General features: G+C 51.7%; 1 protein-coding gene across 1 annotated transcript; it reads left to right on the forward strand.

Moving 5' to 3' along the window:
- Positions 1-964: 964 nt before the first annotated feature.
- Aldh16a1 (aldehyde dehydrogenase 16 family member A1) lies at positions 965-16,250 on the forward strand. Its single transcript, XM_052712906.1, has 17 exons — positions 965-1,132; positions 7,720-7,822; positions 8,979-9,105; positions 9,591-9,769; positions 9,849-9,926; positions 10,103-10,284; positions 10,371-10,523; positions 10,842-11,027; positions 11,354-11,449; positions 11,644-11,780; positions 11,923-12,028; positions 12,126-12,256; positions 12,710-12,877; positions 13,025-13,226; positions 14,632-14,817; positions 15,032-15,154; positions 15,981-16,250. Exons 1-17 carry the CDS (start codon positions 1,043-1,045, stop codon positions 16,140-16,142), a joined length of 2,409 nt encoding a protein of 802 aa, XP_052568866.1. The 5' UTR covers positions 965-1,042; the 3' UTR covers positions 16,143-16,250.
- The last annotated feature ends 690 nt before the right edge of the window (positions 16,251-16,940 follow it).

Raw genomic sequence — 16,940 nt, forward strand, 5'->3', positions numbered from 1 at the left:
CTCCTCCTGGGCTAAGCTGTCCAGCAATGCCCTAATTAACATGGCCAATCAAAGCAAACCAATCATCCTAACACAGGGGTTCCTTTTTTTCCCTTTATAACTGCCATTTGCCTATGGACTTTATCCAAACGCAGGCCTTTGTCCTCCAGAACAAATATCCTTTCCCCTCCCTCTCCCTTGCCCCTTTCCTCCCATCTCCCTTGTCTCTGATCCCCCGTCTCTGTCCCGTCCCCCCATGCCCTGCTCCCCCGAGGGAAAATAAATCTCCTTTGTGCTGAGAACTTGGTCTTATGCTCTGGTCCAGTCCTTTCTGTTTTGGTTTTTTGAGACAGCCTTGGCTGTCCTGGAACTCGCTCTGTAGACCAGGCTGACCTTGAACTCAGGGATCTGCCAGTCTCTGTCTCCCATGTTCTGGGATTGAAGGCGTGTGCCACCACCACCCGGTCCTTTCAAGGACACCCAGGCTACATAGGGAAACCTGTCTCTAAGAACAAAACAATTAACTTGTTTTTGAACGATCTAGTGCCAGTCTGTTCCCTAACGGAGTTTTGGACTAAAAGCTGCACTACCTCCACCCCCAATATTTTAGGTAGGAAAACATCAACAACATTGTTTTTCTGCCGGGTGTGGATTAAATCCCAGCACTCCGGAGACAGAGTTAGGCAGATCTTTTTGAGTTTAAGCCAGCCGGGTCTATGAGTTCCAGGACAGCCAGAGCTACATAGTGAGACCCTGTCTCAACAAAACAATTTTTTTTTCTAAAGAGTCAAAATGACAATATGCTGTCCTACCAAAGTCAGAGCCCTTTCGCTAGCGCGGAGACTGCCCCCTAGCTCTGTTATCCACGAAACTACATTTCCCAGCGTCCGCCCATAGGGGGCAAGGCGTGGCTCTAAAGTGGGCGGGACACGCCTCGAGCTCGCCGCCACGCCCTATTCCTGTTGGCCCCGCCCCTTTGGAGTGGGCGGTGCCGCCCTTGGGACTTCCACGTTCCCCAGGGCAGGTCGTCCGGCAGTCCTTCAGGGAAAGCGTTCGGCGAGCGATGGCGGCAACGCGTGTACGACCCTGCGCCCGCGAGATTTTCACGACACTGGAGTACGGACCGGTGCCGGAGAGCCACGCATGCGCACTGGTAAGAGCTTGCCTGGCGGCGGCCGGCTGCTCCCTTGCTCAGACCTACCGGCGCATTTGGCGCGCGGGCTCCCGTCATCCATTGCGGCATTCTCGGAAACCCCGCCCTCTGCGCTCGCGTGATTCCCGCGGGTTTGAACCCAGGGTTAGTGACGGGCCCTGGAGTTTCTCCGGTGATGCTGGTGGTTCTCGTGTACGGCCCTGCGTGCCGCTGTGGTGTTTCCGCACAGGGACGGGTGGTCCTCGGCAGGCATCTCACCTTGCTCGACCGTGGTTCCTTGGGGCCCCTGGCACTTTGGAGGCGCACGGAACGCCCAGAACCCCAAGTTCACTCAGAACTTCTTGTGACTGCCTGCCCCATCTGAATACATGTTGCCCCCGTGATCCCCGGCCCCTTTGAATGTCCTCTGAGTTCCCATGATCCTCAGGGCCCATTTGATCCCCCCAAATTTAATGGGTTTCATTGGGAGAGTTTCATATTTCATAATTATTCCTTAAGAGCCTCGTGGTCCTGGGCTTCTTAGGGCTCTTGTAAGCCCTCGGGGTCTCCCAGAACCCTCTTTGCGTCCTGGTGGAATTTAGTAGGTGCCCGGGATTTTTGCCTGTGGTCCCACAAGTTCTTCGAGTATCCAGGCAGGTATTAAAGAGGTTGGAGAGATGGCCAAGTTGAAGGCTTTAAACTTTAAAGGGAGTCCCTTCACTTGCAAAAGGGCTCCAGCTTTGGAAGGATAGCATTATAACACTCAAGTTGAGAGTGTTACTCCCAAAGATTCGAGGAGAAAGACCACCGACCCAAATCATCATGGCAGAATTAATTAGAGCAAGCTTTTTTATTCCTCCCCTAAAGCGAGGTTCAGAGATCAGCCTTCGATGTGAGGAAAACAAGGTTTTTATAGCTCAGGGTTTCCAGTGGGGGATTTGGCAGTCAAAATAGTCTTTGGGGGCCGGGCGGTGGTGGCGCACGCCTTTAATCCCAGCACTCGGGAGGCAGAGCCAGGCGGATCTCCGTGAGTTCGAGGCCAGCCTGGACTACCAAGTGAGTTCCAGGAGAGGCGCAAAGCTACACAGAGAAACCCTGTCTCGAAAAACCAAAAAAAAAAAAAAAAAAAAAAATAGTCTTTGGGGTTACAGGAGCCGAACATAAGCATGACGAGTTAGTCTTGACGACCTTCCTGAACAAAGACAAGACTGCATGGTGATTGTAACAAGGTAGGGTTGTAAGGTGGTTACAATTACTTTTGAGAACAAAGGCATGGTTGCCATTTCCTGGAACAGGCAGTACAGAACCATGTGTAGTAAGGTTCCACGTGGGGCACAGCCCAATCCTTGAGAAAGGTTTAGTCCTAAACAAGATTGAGTCTACTTTGTCTTTACTGTAAAATGGCTTTCAAGCCTAAGAGTGAGACAAGCTAGCTCCTTAAGAGGTGCAGGGAGGGGTGACACCAAGGTGCTGTTAAGAGGGTAGGATCCCACCCTGCCTGGAGGGCTGTTTAGCTGTTCCTGCATGGAGAGTCCAGGATAGGATAGACACTGAGCTCTGGTGACATGGAGACTGAATCTGTCGTAACGAGATGGAGTCTGGTGTTGCTTGGCTTTTGTGCTTCTGGACAAACAATTGCAGTGGAGATAACCAATCAGAGAGATGCCAGTGTAAAAAGATACTGGACTGTGGGAGTACCTAGAAATACAGACGCAGGTGAGAGGATTTGCAGCAATTCAGAGGATTGGCACCGAGGGAGGCTGCTTAGAGGGGGAGAGAACAGTCAGGCTGAAGGTTGAGATGGGTGGATGGACTATGTCAGCCTCTGTGCTAAGCATGATTTTACTTAATCCCCAGAACAGCAGAGAGGGAACTCTTCTTCTAGTGACAGAACACAAGGTTGACGAGATGAATGGCTTTGCCCGTAGTCCACACAGCTTAAAGGGGTTTGGATGTGGTGACAAACGCCAGTGACCCAGCCTCTGGAAAGAGTTCCAAAACAGCCTCAAGAAATAAGAGAAAGAGCTGGGCCTGTCACCACGCCTTAGATTCTGGGCCCATCAGTCCCGTGTCCTGGTCTGTCGTCCCCCACCCCACCCCCTTACTCCAGCAGGGGCCTCCAGTTTACAGTCCGGGCAACTCAATCAGCAAACGTGTTTTCCTTGGCGTGAGCTTTGTTTTTGGAATCGTCAATTATTGTACAATTAATTCCATCTAAACATCCTGAATTCTAATTTCTCTCACAAATACAATTCCAAAGTTTGGCAACCTTTTGGCTCCAGTTTCCTGACAGAACCCATCTGGAACCAATTGCCTTGGCTGCTTTGGAGACATTTTCAGCAGTCAGTGTCCAACAGGCGCTCTTCTCCACTGCTGTGGCCTGCCAGAACCCTGTGGACATTCTTTGGGAGTTTGTTTTTCCTTTTGGAGGGGAGTTTTCCATCCTTCACACAGCAGCTGCTCTTAGGCACTCCCATGCACTCATCCATCACTCAACCTCAGCAGTTAGCGTTGAGTCCAGTGTCCCTTGTGCTTTTTCTCTGCTCTCAAAGTACTTCAGACAAATGCCAGCTGTCAGGCTGCCTTCCCACAAACACTGGAGTATTTAATTTCGTTCTAGCAGATAAGGGTTTTGTTACACAACCAGCACCCCATTATTCAGTCTCATAACTGTCAGTTACTAGTATTTAATGCCCAGCTTGTATTCCCATGGCCCCGCTTCCAAAATGGCTCTGTCCCTGTGGACACTTCAGTTTGGGACTTTTGGGTGACAATTTTTCTTTTTAAAATATTTTTTTTTTTTTTTTTTTTTTTTTTTTTTTTTTTTTTTTTTTTGGTTTTTCGAGACAGGGTTTCTCTGTGTAGCTTTGCGCCTTTCCTGGTACTCGCTCTGCAGACCAGGCTGGCCTCGAACTCACAGAGATCCACCTGGCTCTGCCTCCCGAGTGCTGGGATTAAAGGCGTGCGCCACCACCGCCCGGCTTTTTAAAATATTTTTATTGCCAGGCGGTGATGGCGCACGCCTTTAATCCCAGCACTCGGGAGGCAGAGGCAGGCGGATCTCTGTGAGTTCGAGGCCAGCCTGGGCTACAGAGAGTTCCAGGACAGGCTCCAAAGCTATAGAGAGAAATCTGGACTTGGGGGGGATTTTTATCTCTTTATTCTGGGTTTTGTTCTTATTTTTACTTTTTGGAACAGGGTTTCTCTGTAGTCCTTCCTGGCTGTCCTGGATCTCGCTCTGTAGACCAGGCTGACCTTAAACTCACAAGTGATCCACCTGCCTCTGCCTCCCAAGTGCTGGGATTAAAGGTGTGCGCCACCACACCTGGACAAGATTTATTTGTACTATTTATGGGTATATGTCTGTGTATATGCATGTGCATGTGCTTGTGGGTGATCACGGAAGCCAGAAGAGGGTTCTTGACCCCTGGAGCTGGAGTTGCAGGTGGTTGTGAGCTGCCTGGTGTGGGTTCTGAAGACCAAACATGGGTACTCTCCAAGAGCAGTGTGTGCGCTTAACTTCAGAGCCAGCTCTTCTGCTCCCATCTTCTTTGTTTTGGTTCAGTGTCTCACTCTCTAGAACTCCCCATATAGGCTAGGCTGGTTCTCCTTGAGCCCCAAGAGTCTTCTTCCTCCACCTTCCCAACACAGGGATTACAAATGTGAGCACCACCATCCACTTTTTTCTCATGGGTCCTGGGGATTGAACTCAGGTCCTCATAATTGCAAGACAAGCATTTTGCTGACAGAGATGTTCCCTCACCCTGCCACTTTTTTTCTTTCCATTTTTGAGACATGGTCTCCCTGTGTAGCCTAAGCTGGCCTTTAAATCATCGTGACCCTTCTGCTTCGCCACCCTGAGTGTTGGAGTTGCAGACATGTGCCACCACACCAAGCCCATTGTGCTTAAAAAAAAAAAAAAAAAGGAAATAAAAAATGACAATGCCAGTTGTCAAGATGAGGGAAAAGCAACAGGAAGTGGAAAGTAGATGTTGGGTTTAACAACCGCAAAAATGTAAGCAGGAAGAGAAAGCATGAGACATGCATGAGGAGGAGGGTGCGGTAAAGGTCACAGGAAGAACTACACCTGCGGGTGTTCAACATATGTTGATCCATCCCCTTGTCAGCAGACCTGGGGATGGTCTAGCAGAGGCAGAGTGTTAGAAAACCCTGGCTAAGCCTGGCGGTGGTGGTGCATGCCTTTGATCCCAGTGCTCGGGAGGGAGAAGCAGGCAGATCTCTGGTCTACAGAGCGAGTTCTAGGACAGCCAGGGCTACACAGAGAAACGCTGTCTTGAAAAGTAATAATAGTAATAAATAAGCCCCTGGCTAAGGGTACATGTTAGAGGACTGGGAGATGACTCAGTACAGTGCTTACCACACAAGAATGGGGACCTGAGCGCAGATACCTGCACCAGCTCAACCCGGGACAGCCAGGCATGGTGGCCCACAGCTTTAACCCAGCGCTTGGGAGGCAGAGGCAGATGGATCGCTGTGAGTTCTGGGCCAGCCTGGTCACAGAGTGAGTTCCAGGCCTGCCAGGGCGTGAGACCTTGTCTCAAACAAAACAACAACAAAAGAAGCAGTATAGCAACACACATGTAACCCCATTGTGAAAGAGGCTGAGTCTTTCTCCCAAGGGGCTGTACTGCTCATTTCCCTTCTCTGCTGACTGGTCCATCTTCTTATGTTTATCAACCATTAGAGATTTTCATTTTATGAAATTTCTCTCCAAAAAAATAAAAAGAAAAAAGAAAGAGGCTGAGGCAGGAAGATCCATCCTTGGGCCTGCTGGCCAGCCAGCCAGTCTAACTGAAGCTGTGAGCTTCAGGGTCAGTGAGAGACCCTCTTTGACAAAAAGACAGAGGGACTGGGCAAATGGCTCAGCAGTTAAGAGAGCTTGCTGCTCCTGTAGAGGACCTAGGTACATGGCAGTTTATAACCATCTGTAACTCCAGTTCCAGGACACTGCCTCTGTCTTCTGGCCTCGGTGGGCACTTCATGTGGGCAATGCACTCGCATACGTGCATGAAAAACACTCATACGACAGAAAGGTTAGACGTTATCTCAAGATGGAGAAGAAAGGAATGTAAAGCAATTATTTCCCAAGTACAGAATCTCTGTGTGATGGAAAACCCCACAAATGGACAATAGTATCAGGACATAATATCACGAATGTAATAAATCAATACAATTAATGTAATTAATGAATATCATAAATATAGTTATTGAATGAATACTACAAATGTAATCAATGAATACCACAAATGTAATTAATATCATAAGTGTAATTAATGAATATTATGAGTGTAATTAAAAGAATGAATTAATTAAAAAAAACCCACTCATACATGTAAAAATGAATCAATAATGAGTCTTTTGAAAAATAAGATAGCGTTGGGCGGTGATGGTGAACACTTTAACCCCAGCACTCGGGAGGCAGAGCCAGGCAGATCTCTGTGAGTTCAAGGCTAGCCTGGTCTACTGAGCGAGATCCAGGACAGGCACCAAAGCTACACAGAGAAACCCTGTCTCAAAAAACAAAAAACAACAACAAAACAAACAAAATAAGATAGCAATTGAAGAAGACACCCAACATCAAACTTGCAATGTGCACACACAAAAACAAGAACAATTGCATGGTAGCTGAGTCCCAGAGCTAGGACTCCAGGCTAGGCTAGGCTCGGCCTGTGCAGCAAGTACACACCGAGTCTCAGGCAGACTCTTCACAGCCTGGTAGCCTGCACGGGGCTGGATAGCATTGAGCCTCTTGAGTCCTCACTGTTCTCCCAGTGATGGTGGCTGAGATGGATAGATTACAGGGGTGGGTGCACTTGGCTGACTTAGCAGCCCCACGTGGCAAAGAGAAGCACAGGTGATATTGCTTGGAGGATGCTGGCTGGGGACACGGTGTCCTGGATACCAGGTGTCCTGCTCAGTGTGAAGTCAATGGAGCCCAGTCCTGGAATTAAGCTGAGCAGGAGAGTCCTTGCCTAATATGCTCAAGACCCTGGGTTCCATCCCCAGCACCAAAACCAAAAAAACACTACTGCATGTTTCCAGGGAAACAGAATTAACTTAAAGCCATTTCTCTGTGGAAGGAAATGTTTTGTTATTATTATTATTTTTTTAAACGTTTCATGTTTAAGCCAGGCATAGTGAAGCACGGGAGATGGGGATAGGAGGATCAGGAGTTCGTTCAGGGCACCAGTGAGTTTAGACCAGCCTGGACCCTTACATGGCACCCTGACTCAAAAAGAGCGAAAAAGAGAGAAAAAAGAAACAGTGTCCAAGATTTTGCTGGGTAGCCCAGGCTGCCCTGAGTACTGGGACTGTATAGGCTACAGCAGCAGGCCGGGCTAACATAGTGAGTTTCAGATTGTTTTAACCATAGTAAAAAAAAACCTACCAGGGGCTGGAAGTATGATTTGATAAAGCATAGGTTCTTGAGTTCAATTACCAGCACAAAACAAAAACAAATACCAGACACAGGAGGGAAAAATTAGCTGAGGGCAAAAGAGTGCAAATGTCTCCTCAAGGAGAGCTGTGCCTAAGGACGGAGCTGTCCCAGCTGCCTCAGGCCCTTCTCCAAACTCTTCTTCCTCCAGGCCTGGCTGGACACCCACGACCGCCTCTTGGGCCACTACGTCAATGGGATGTGGCTGAAGCCAGAACACAGGAATCCGGTGCCTTGCCAGGACCCCATCACAGGTTTTTGATGAGCCCCGTCACTCGGGAGGGACAGAGACCTCTCGGAGTGGCAGCCGTGTCCACACCTAACTGCTGCTGCTCCCGCACTCAGCGGCTTGAGCAGCTGTGATGGTGGTGGAGATGAGAGTTCTCATCTCTCCTGAGGACAGCCTCGCTAATTAGAGTTCCGAGTGCACCCCAAAAAGGCTTTTGGAAGCCCCTCTCTACTAAATTCCCTTCCTCAAACTGAGTGTGGTGGCTCATACCACAAATCCCAGCAACCCAGAGGCTGAAGTAGCAAGACCATGAGTTTGAAGCCAGCCTGAACTATAGAGTGAGCTCCAGGCCAGCCTTGGCTTCAGAGTGAGGCACTAAAAAAAAAAAAAGTGGGGGGTGGTTGCTGAAGAAGACAGCTCTGTGGTTAAAAGTGTTTACTGATCTTTCAGAAGACTCAGGTTCAGTTCCTAGCACCCACATCAGACTGCCTACAACCACCTGTAACTCCAGCTCCAGGGGATCCCTTGCCCTCTGCTGGTCACCGGGGTCCGTGCACTGAAGTGCTCATACCCACACGTAGACACACATACATACACATAATTAAAAATAAATTTAAAAGGCTGAGTGGTGGTGGCACATGCCTTTAATCCCAGTACTCCAGGCGCAGAGGTAGGCAGATCTCTGAGTTCAAGACCAGCCTGGTCTACAGAGTGAGTTCTAAGACAGCCAGTGCTACACAGAGAAACCCTGTCTCAGAAAACCAAAACAAATCATAAATTACAAGACATGGTAAGAGAGCGACTCGCGAGATGGCTCATTGGATAAGGACAAAGGACCTAGGTTCAGTTCTCAGCGTCTCCATGGTGACTCAAGTATCTGTAACTCTAGTTCCAGAGGATCTGACACCTGATCCCTATGGGCACTGTGTGTGTGTGGTGTACATAGAAACATGCAGACAAAACACTCATACACATAACTAAACCCAAATAAATAAATAAAAATTGTAAAAATACGAGAAAGGAAAGAAGGAAAAGAAAGTCGCTTCTTGCCTTTGGGACTTAGAGCAATGACCAGTGACTGAAGAAGGAAGGCCCTGACTTCACAGGGGGCTAGGGCTGGTTTTACTGCCCTCACTGGCTCTACAGGGCTCCCCCATCCGGGCTCCCACTTGCCTCTGCAGGAGAAAGGCTGGCCAGCTGCTTACAAGCACAGGCTGAGGACATCGCTGCAGCTGTGGAGGCAGCAAGGACAGCATTCAAGACCTGGAGCCAACTTCCTGGAGCTGCTCGAGCTCAACACCTAACCCGGTGAGGAAGCCCAGGCTAGGCCTGCGGAGGAAGAGATAGGCTCGTCCCTCAGGAGTCACAGGAGACTGGAAACAGTGATTCCATTTCCCAAAATCCTTTTGAATTAATGTCTCATGTTTCCTGCATGCATGTGGGGCTTTAGTGGCCAAAACAGCCATTGTTCCCCACAGTTCACAGTATCATACTATCATGAGGGTTTGGTTTCTCAGCACTGCATTAGAATCTAAGCTCCCTGCTTCTCATCACACTTTGGGGACAGCTATAAAGATCCCATTTCCCATAATGCAACTGGATGAGAGGCTCAGATCCAAGTTCCCAGAATCTTTGGGACTAGTTGGTAATTGGTGACCAGGACCATCCTAGACTACATTTCCTATACAGCTTTGGTACCTGCTGTCCCTGATAAATTATGGCTGCCTGAGAGGCTTGTGGGGATTGTAGTCCAGGTTGCTATGCTCGAGGCCCAACTCCTTATCTTTACAAAGGTTGGCCAAGATTATCCAGAAGCACCAGCAACTGCTGTGGACCCTGGAGTCCCTGGTCACTGGGCGGGCTGTTCGAGAAGTTCGAGATGGAGATGTCCCACTGGCCCAGCAACTGCTCCAGTACCATGCAGTCCAGGCAGTTGCCCAGGAGAAGGCACTGGCCGGCTGGGAGCCTATGGGTGAGAACCTATAGGCCCCCAGAGCCCTCCTGACCCAGGAAAGCGCCCGTCCATCTCTCATTATGGATTTTTTTTGCAGGAGTTGTTGGCCTCATCCTGCCATCTTCTTTCTCTTTCCTGGACATGATGTGGAGGGTCTGCCCTGCCCTGGCTATGGGTAGGTGAGGGCTGTGTCCCCCCAACCCCTTTTCTCAGGATGTTTGGGGTCTGAAGGAGGAGGGCTGACACCTGGGCCCCCGGCTGTGCGAGAGGAGGGTAGGGGGCTGAGCTCCGAATCTGAAGAAAGAGCCAGAAAGTGGCCTTCAGGATTCCTTAGTTGTCCCCTTTCCCCAGGCTGCACTGTGGTGGCTCTTGTGCCCCCAGCCTTCCCAACACCTCTCCTCCTGGCTCAGCTGGCAGGGGAGCTCGGCTCTTTCCCAGGGATCCTCAATGTGGTGTGTGGCCCTGCCTCACTGGGGCCTGTTCTGGCCTCCCAACCTGGAGTCCAGAAGGTGGTCTTCTGCGGAGCTGTGGAGGTATCCTCAGGGCTGGGAGTGGGATGGACATGGCTAAGGGCCAAGAGGCTCCTGCCACACAACTGAAACCCATGGGGTTCCCTCAGGAAGGACGTACTCTGCGACGGACCCTAGCAGGCAAGGGGGCCAAGCTGGGCCTGGCCCTGGGCACAGAGTCACTGCTGCTGCTGCTGGACTCAGCAGATGTAGACTCGGCTGTGGAGGGTGTTGTAGATGCCATCTGGTCAGACCGCAGCCTGGTAAGACCTGTGTGCTCGTGTCCCCAAAGTCCAGGGGGCTGCCATAGCTCTCCAAATACCTGGGGTGTTCATTCCCAACTTGGTTTTACTTTCTGTTCTTTGGAGCTTTGTATTATTTGAGGCAGGGACTTATGTAGCCCAAGCTGGATTGAACTCCTGATCCTCCTGGGATTACCCGTATGTGCCACCATGCTGGGCAAGGCACCAACTTTCTACGCCTATTGCTGTTGCTGCTCCTCCACCCCTGAGACCCCGTCCTCTGGGGTGCTCCCTCCACTGCCCCAGACTTTGCCTGTTTTGACGCCCTTTTTCCAACAGGGCGGCCTCAGGCTCCTCATCCAGGAGTCTGTGTGGGATGAAGCCGTAAGGCGACTGCAGGCTAGGATGGCAAAGCTGCGGAGTGGACGCGGGCTGGATGGCGCTGTGGACATGGGGGCTCGAGGAACTGCTGCCCGAGACCTGGCCCAGAGCTTTGTGGATGAGGCCCAAAGCCAGGGTGGACAGGTGAGCCCCAGTCACAAAATGCAGTCTTAGAGCTTGGCTACCCAACTACCGTTTCAGAGTCGGGAGGGACAAGCCCAAGACAAGCCCTGGGTCAAGAGAGGGCTAAGGCCTAAACTCCTGAGTTTGAGGAAGGGAGTTGGCCTCTAGGCTTTAGCGTCTGAGGGAGGAAGGCTAGGGTCTAGATGCCCAGGTTGAGTAAGGAGGCTGGAGCCTGGACCCCTGAGTTTAGAGAGGAGAGCGGAAGCCTGGAGGTTTAGGAGGGGGGCTGAGGTACAGCCAGGTCTAGGGAGGACAGTCATCTGTAGCTCCTTCCTCCTCCTCCCCAGGTGTTCCAGGCTGGTCATGTGCCCTCCAACAGCCCATTCTTCTCTCCGACCTTGGTTTCTGGCCTGCCCCCAGCTGCCCCATGTGCCCAGGCCGAGGTGAGTCCCTTGAGATTGTAGACACCCCTCCCTGCCCTCCGTCCTAAGTCACTCATGGGCAACAGCACTGTACCTTAGGATGATTCTGGTGCCCCTGTGACCTGGTGCTCTGAAGACTAGTGACTGCTTCCCTGTGGGTGAAATATTGACAGGAGGGCCTTGTTCTCCAGCTAAGTCCCTGACACCCCTTCTAGGTACCGTGGCCTGTGGTTGTGGCTTCTCCTTTCCGCACAGCCAAGGAGGCCCTGGCCCTGGCCAATGGGACACCGCGGGGAGGCAGTGCCAGTGTGTGGAGTGAGAGGCTGGGGCAGGCCCTGGAGCTGGGCTATGGGTAAGTTGGAACTTGCTCCTCCTACCCTATCTCCCCCTCAGGTGTCTTCCTCTCCTGTGACCAGCTTCCTGTCCCCTGCTGCCGTCTCACACACACACACACCCCCGACAAACACACCCCCTCATCTTTACCCGCTTCACAGGCTCAAGGTGGGCACTGTGTGGATCAACGCCCATGGCCTCCGAGACCCTGCGGTACCCACAGGTGGCTGCAAAGAGAGTGGGTCTTCCTGGCATGGGGGCCCGGATGTGAGTGCCCATCTCACCCCTGTGTCTCCTGACACCTAGTACCCTTTGAGTCACTTTGAGTTCATCTGGCATCCTTGTGACCATGCGTCTCTCACAGGGTCTGTATGAGTATCTGTGGCCCTTGGGGACACCTTCCTGGGAGCCTTTCCTTTGCGAGAGTCTCAACTATGACACCTTTGGCCTTGCTGTGCCCTCCAGCCTGCCGTCGGGGCCAGAAACAGGGCCCAGGTGAGCTGTTGCAGGCCTGGCAGTCTAAGGGTGACAATGAGGAGGCTGGAGGGGGCACTCAGAGCCAACCTTGGGATCTCCAGTTCTGAGTGTAGCTTTCTGAGTCTTAGGGCCTCATGGTCCTAACCCTAGGTCTGGAGAATCTCAGTTCTACTTAATGTTTGCGTTTTCCAGAAGCAAGAATCCAGGGGGTTCCTAGATGCACATAGGAACAGGATTTGAGTGTCCTAGAGGCCCATTATGTAAGAGTTTCAGATGACCACAGAAACTCATGGGCTAGGAATTCAGAAGCCTCCAGAGGCTCCTGGGAGTAGGTGTTTGAATTCTCCAAGAAGTTCGTGAGAAGAAAAGTTTGAGTCCAAAAGGTTCCTGGGAACTAAGATGGTCGAACCAGTGTAGTGGAGCACAGGGCCTAAGTGGACCCACCACCTCCTCACACCTCACTCTGTGCAGCCCAGCCCCTCCCTATGGGCTGTTTGTTGGGGGCCGTTTCCAGGCTCCTGGGGCCCGGAGCTCCAGGCCCATCCAGGATTCTTCAGGCAAACTGTACAGCTATGTGGCTGAGGGTGGAACCGAGGATATCCGAAGTGCTGTAGAGGCTGCTCACCAGGCTGCCCCTGGGTAAGAGGGTCAAATGGTCAGGGTGGCTGGGACAGGGGTAAACTTGGGACTGGAGCCCCTGGGTCGGGGCTATGGATAGAGGTGGCTATCTGGGAATAGCTAGGGCCGAGCTATACCCCTCTACTGACTTGCATTGTTTGCCCACAGCTGGGGGGCCCAGTCTCCAGGGGCCCGAGCGGGCCTGCTGTGGGCCCTGGCAGCTGCATTGGAGCGTAGGAAGCCAGCCCTGGCCTCAAAACTAGAGAGTCACGGAGCAGCGCCTATGGTTGCCAAGACTGAAGTAGAGCTGAGTGTGAGGCGACTCCAGATCTGGAGCACCCAGGTTCAAGACCAAGGCCAGACACTACAGGTGGGGCAGCTGTGAGAAGGTGGACAAGACAGGCAGCCCCAGTTGGCCAGAGCCCAGGCTCCAGTGAGCCAGGCATGTGTCCAGGCTCAGTCCGAGAAATTCTAGAAAATACAGCTAACCTCTGATGAGAGGAGAGACAGATGAGTGCTTGGCTGAGAACCCAGAGGGTCAGGGCAGGAGGAGGGTTACAGTGCTAACCATTTCCAGGATGTTCATGAGTATACACAATGTCAGAGCTTCTCAGGTTATGCCATTTAAAATCTGTGTGATGTAGGCTCGATTGTATTCAAGAAGGCTTTTGTAAGCACATATGGTAATGCAGGCCTAAAATCTCAGCATTTGGAGAACAGAGGCAGAAAGATCACAAGTTCAAGGTCAGCCTTGGCCACACAGTGAAACCGTTTGTCAAAAAAACAAAGCCGTGGGGCCACAGTTAAGAACACTTCCTGTTCTTGCAGAGGATAGGTTTGATTTCAGCACCCAAATCGGGGTGCTCACAACCTTCTGTGACTTACCTAGCTCCAGGGCATCTTATGCCTCCTTCTAGCACTCACGAGTGCACATAACTATCCCTCCACACACACAGATATATAATTAAATAAAACAAGCCAGGTGTTGTGGAGCATGCTGTAAGTCCCAGCACTCAGGAGGCAGAGGCAGACAGAGGCCATTCAAGGCCGGCCTGGTCTACAAGGCAAGTTCCAAGACAGCCTGGGCTACACAGAGAAACTATGTCTCAAAAACACCAAAAATAAATAGTTAAATAAATAAGCAATACATAAATCAAGTTGGGTGGTTGTGGTATACTCTTTTTTTTTTGGTTTTTCAAGACGGGGTTTCTCTGCCTGTCCTGGACTCACCCTGTAGGCCAGGCTGGCCTTGAACTCAGACATCCACCTTGCATCTGCATTCTCTGCTGCCTCCTGGCAGTGCACACCTTTAATCCCAGCACTCAAGAGATAGAGGCAGGTAGATCTCTGAGTGCAAGGCCAGCCTGGTCTACATAGGGAGACCCTGTCTCAAAGCAAAACAGAAAACAAGCCAGACACAAACAAGGACTGGAGTGTGGCTCAGTGGTGGAACATTGGCCTAGCCCTAGCATGCCTGGAGCCCTCCACAATACCACAAAACATGCTGATGGCACAGGCCCCAGACCCCAGCTACTCCATGCACTGAGGCCGGAGCATGGCAGATTCAAGGCGAGACACAGAGGCCCAGAGAGGGTTAACTCATACAGATTCGCACAGCCAACAAGTGGCCACTGGGCTCCAGGGTTTTGTTCCCAGCATCCACTAGTCACACTTGATTGGAGTTGCTCGGGAGGCATGTCAGTGGGGAGGATGGGGCAGGCAATGGAAAGGACCTGGGGACCTGCCCTTGACGTGTGTGTCCTCTGTCCCTGTAGGTGACAGGGATGAGAGGCCCTGTGCTCCGGCTTCGAGAGCCACTCGGAGTGCTGGCCGTGGTGTGCCCAGATGAGTGGCCTCTGTTGGCCTTTGTGTCTCTGCTGGCCCCTGCCCTGGCCCACGGCAACGCCGTGATCTTAGTACCTAGTGGGGCCTATCCTCTGCCAGCCCTGGAGGTCTGTCAGGTAAAATCCCCTGCCTCCCTGCCCGCCTGCTGTGCTCCTAGGTCTTCAGGAGCTCAGCTGGCCTCCTCCCTCCTGGTAGCCATGGTAACTTGAGTCCCAGCATCCCATCCAAGTCTATCACCCAGGTCCTACTCCGTCTAGGAGCCCCTCCAGCCACTCCAGATGCCCACTCCTCACCCTGCCCCCATTGCTGTTCAACCCTCTCACATCCTAGGATATAGCCACCCTGTTCCCTGCTGGCCTGGTGAGTGTGGTGACTGGAGATCGGGACCACCTGACCCGCTGCCTGGCCTTACACCAGGACGTCCAGGCCCTGTGGTACTTCGGCTCTGCCCAGGTATTCAGAGTCTTAACCTTCACCAACAGGTTCATGGCTTCACCCCTGAGGATCCCTCTTGCTAAAAGGAAGAAATGCCTTAGCAGCAACTTCTGAGGTCCTGCCCTGGTCAAAGTCCAGGCACCAAGGAAGAGGGTCTTTTGTTTTGTTTTTTCAAGACAAGGTTTTGCCGGGTGGCGGTGGCGCACACCTTTAATCCCAGCACTCGGAAAGCAGAGCCAGGTGGATCTCTGTGAGTTCGAAGCCAGCCTGGTCTACAGAGCGAGATCCAGAACAGCTCCAAAGCTACACAAATAAACTCTGTCTCAAAAAACCAAAAAAAAAAAAAAAAAAAAAAATACAAGGTTGCTCTGAAGCCCTGGCTATCCTAGAACTCACTCTGTAGACCAAGCTGACCTTGAACTCAGAGATCCTCCTGCTTCCGCCTCCTGAGTGCTGGGATTAAAGGTGTGCTCCATTACTGCCTGATGGAAGAGGGTCTTCTTCATAATAAGGGCCTAACTGCCTCCCCTGCCCAAAGACATCACCTTTTTGGAAAACCCGTTGCTAAGGATGGCGCCCTAGCAACTTCCCAAGCTCCAGCTCTAGCCTCCTAAAGCTCCTGTTGGGGGATGGGAAGTCCCCATTGGTGAGAGCCTTGAACATGAGCACTGGGGAAGACGGGGTTCCCTGGGTTTACTTCCTCTGCATCTGGAAGGAATGCTGGCCAGAGTCCCAATGTTCAGGCTTGTCAGCCCTTAGGTCTCTACAAGTCCTCGTTGCTAAGGAAGCAGCTGTTTAGCAACTAAACTGCTGGCGGTGCTAATCACATGCTTCCCCGTCCCAGGGCTCCCAGTTTGTGGAATGGGCATCTGCAGGAAACCTCAAGTCTGTGTGGGTGAACAGGGGCTTCCCAAGGGCCTGGGATGAGGAGGTCGACGGGGCAGAAGTGGAGCTGAGTCTGCATGCAGCACGGACCAAGGCCCTGTGGTTGCCAATGGGGGACTGATGCCAGAAGATAAATGCCTCCATCTTGTGTGCCCAGAGATACCAGATGCTTGGAATTTTTCTCTCAGACTTCCCATGGTTTCCAATAAACTGAGTGACTTTGACTGCTTTTGAGAGTTCGGGAACAGTGACTTCTTAGTGTGTGGCCCAGTAGGCAGTCCTGGAACAACACTGTGTTTATGGGATGGATAAAGGGAACTCAGCCTCATCCAGCACTCTAGGGTCATGAGGAGCTAGAGGGAAGTCCCTGGAACGCTCTGTCACCTTTATGCTTGATTCCAGAGTTGGGTGGGCTACAGGGCCACCTCCTTCCCATAAGTCCTCTTTCTGAACTGGAAGATCTGTAACCTAGCATGTCCCCAGGGGGAATGAGCTATGTCTGTGCCAGCCAGAGCCAGGGGCCACCACTACTGGGCCAAGTACTGTGGGCACAGCTGCCAGGCAGGCAGGCCCTGGCTTCCTGGAGCCTAAACTGACCATGTGTCTGCTCTCACAGCAGAGCCCTGCGGATTTAGCTCTAGTTTGGTTTTTAGGTTTGTGATTTGGTTTGTGGGGTTGTTTGTTTGGTCAAGGTCTCAAGGTGTAGCTCATCCAATCCTGTGCCGCAGCCTGAGTGCCGGGTTGTAGACATGTGCCTCCAGGCCTGCCTTCTGACTTTAGAATGGAAACACCCTCTCCTTGCTCTTTCTCTCCTCTGCTTTCTCTGCTCATCAGTGTTGCCAGGGGAACTGGGCTGATGGAGGCCGTCTTCATCCATTTTCTTGTATGTTGCAGTTTCTTGGTGGTGTTCTCTTTGATT

Source organism: Peromyscus californicus, unplaced genomic scaffold, assembly GCF_007827085.1.
Source record: "Peromyscus californicus insignis strain IS unplaced genomic scaffold, ASM782708v3 Scaffold_4__1_contigs__length_199733344, whole genome shotgun sequence".
NCBI lineage: Eukaryota > Metazoa > Chordata > Mammalia > Rodentia > Cricetidae > Peromyscus > Peromyscus californicus.

Bases quoted from the DNA above. Each gene is read 5' to 3' on its own strand.
- Aldh16a1 (XM_052712906.1), top strand. From the start codon at position 1,043: ATGGCGGCAACGCGTGTACGACCCTGCGCCCGCGAGATTTTCACGACA. The intron at 9,770-9,848 runs GTGAGAACCTAT...TTTTTTTTGCAG, and splicing joins GGCCGGCTGGGAGCCTATGG to GAGTTGTTGGCCTCATCCTG. The intron at 14,818-15,031 runs GTAAAATCCCCT...CTCACATCCTAG, and splicing joins CAGCCCTGGAGGTCTGTCAG to GATATAGCCACCCTGTTCCC.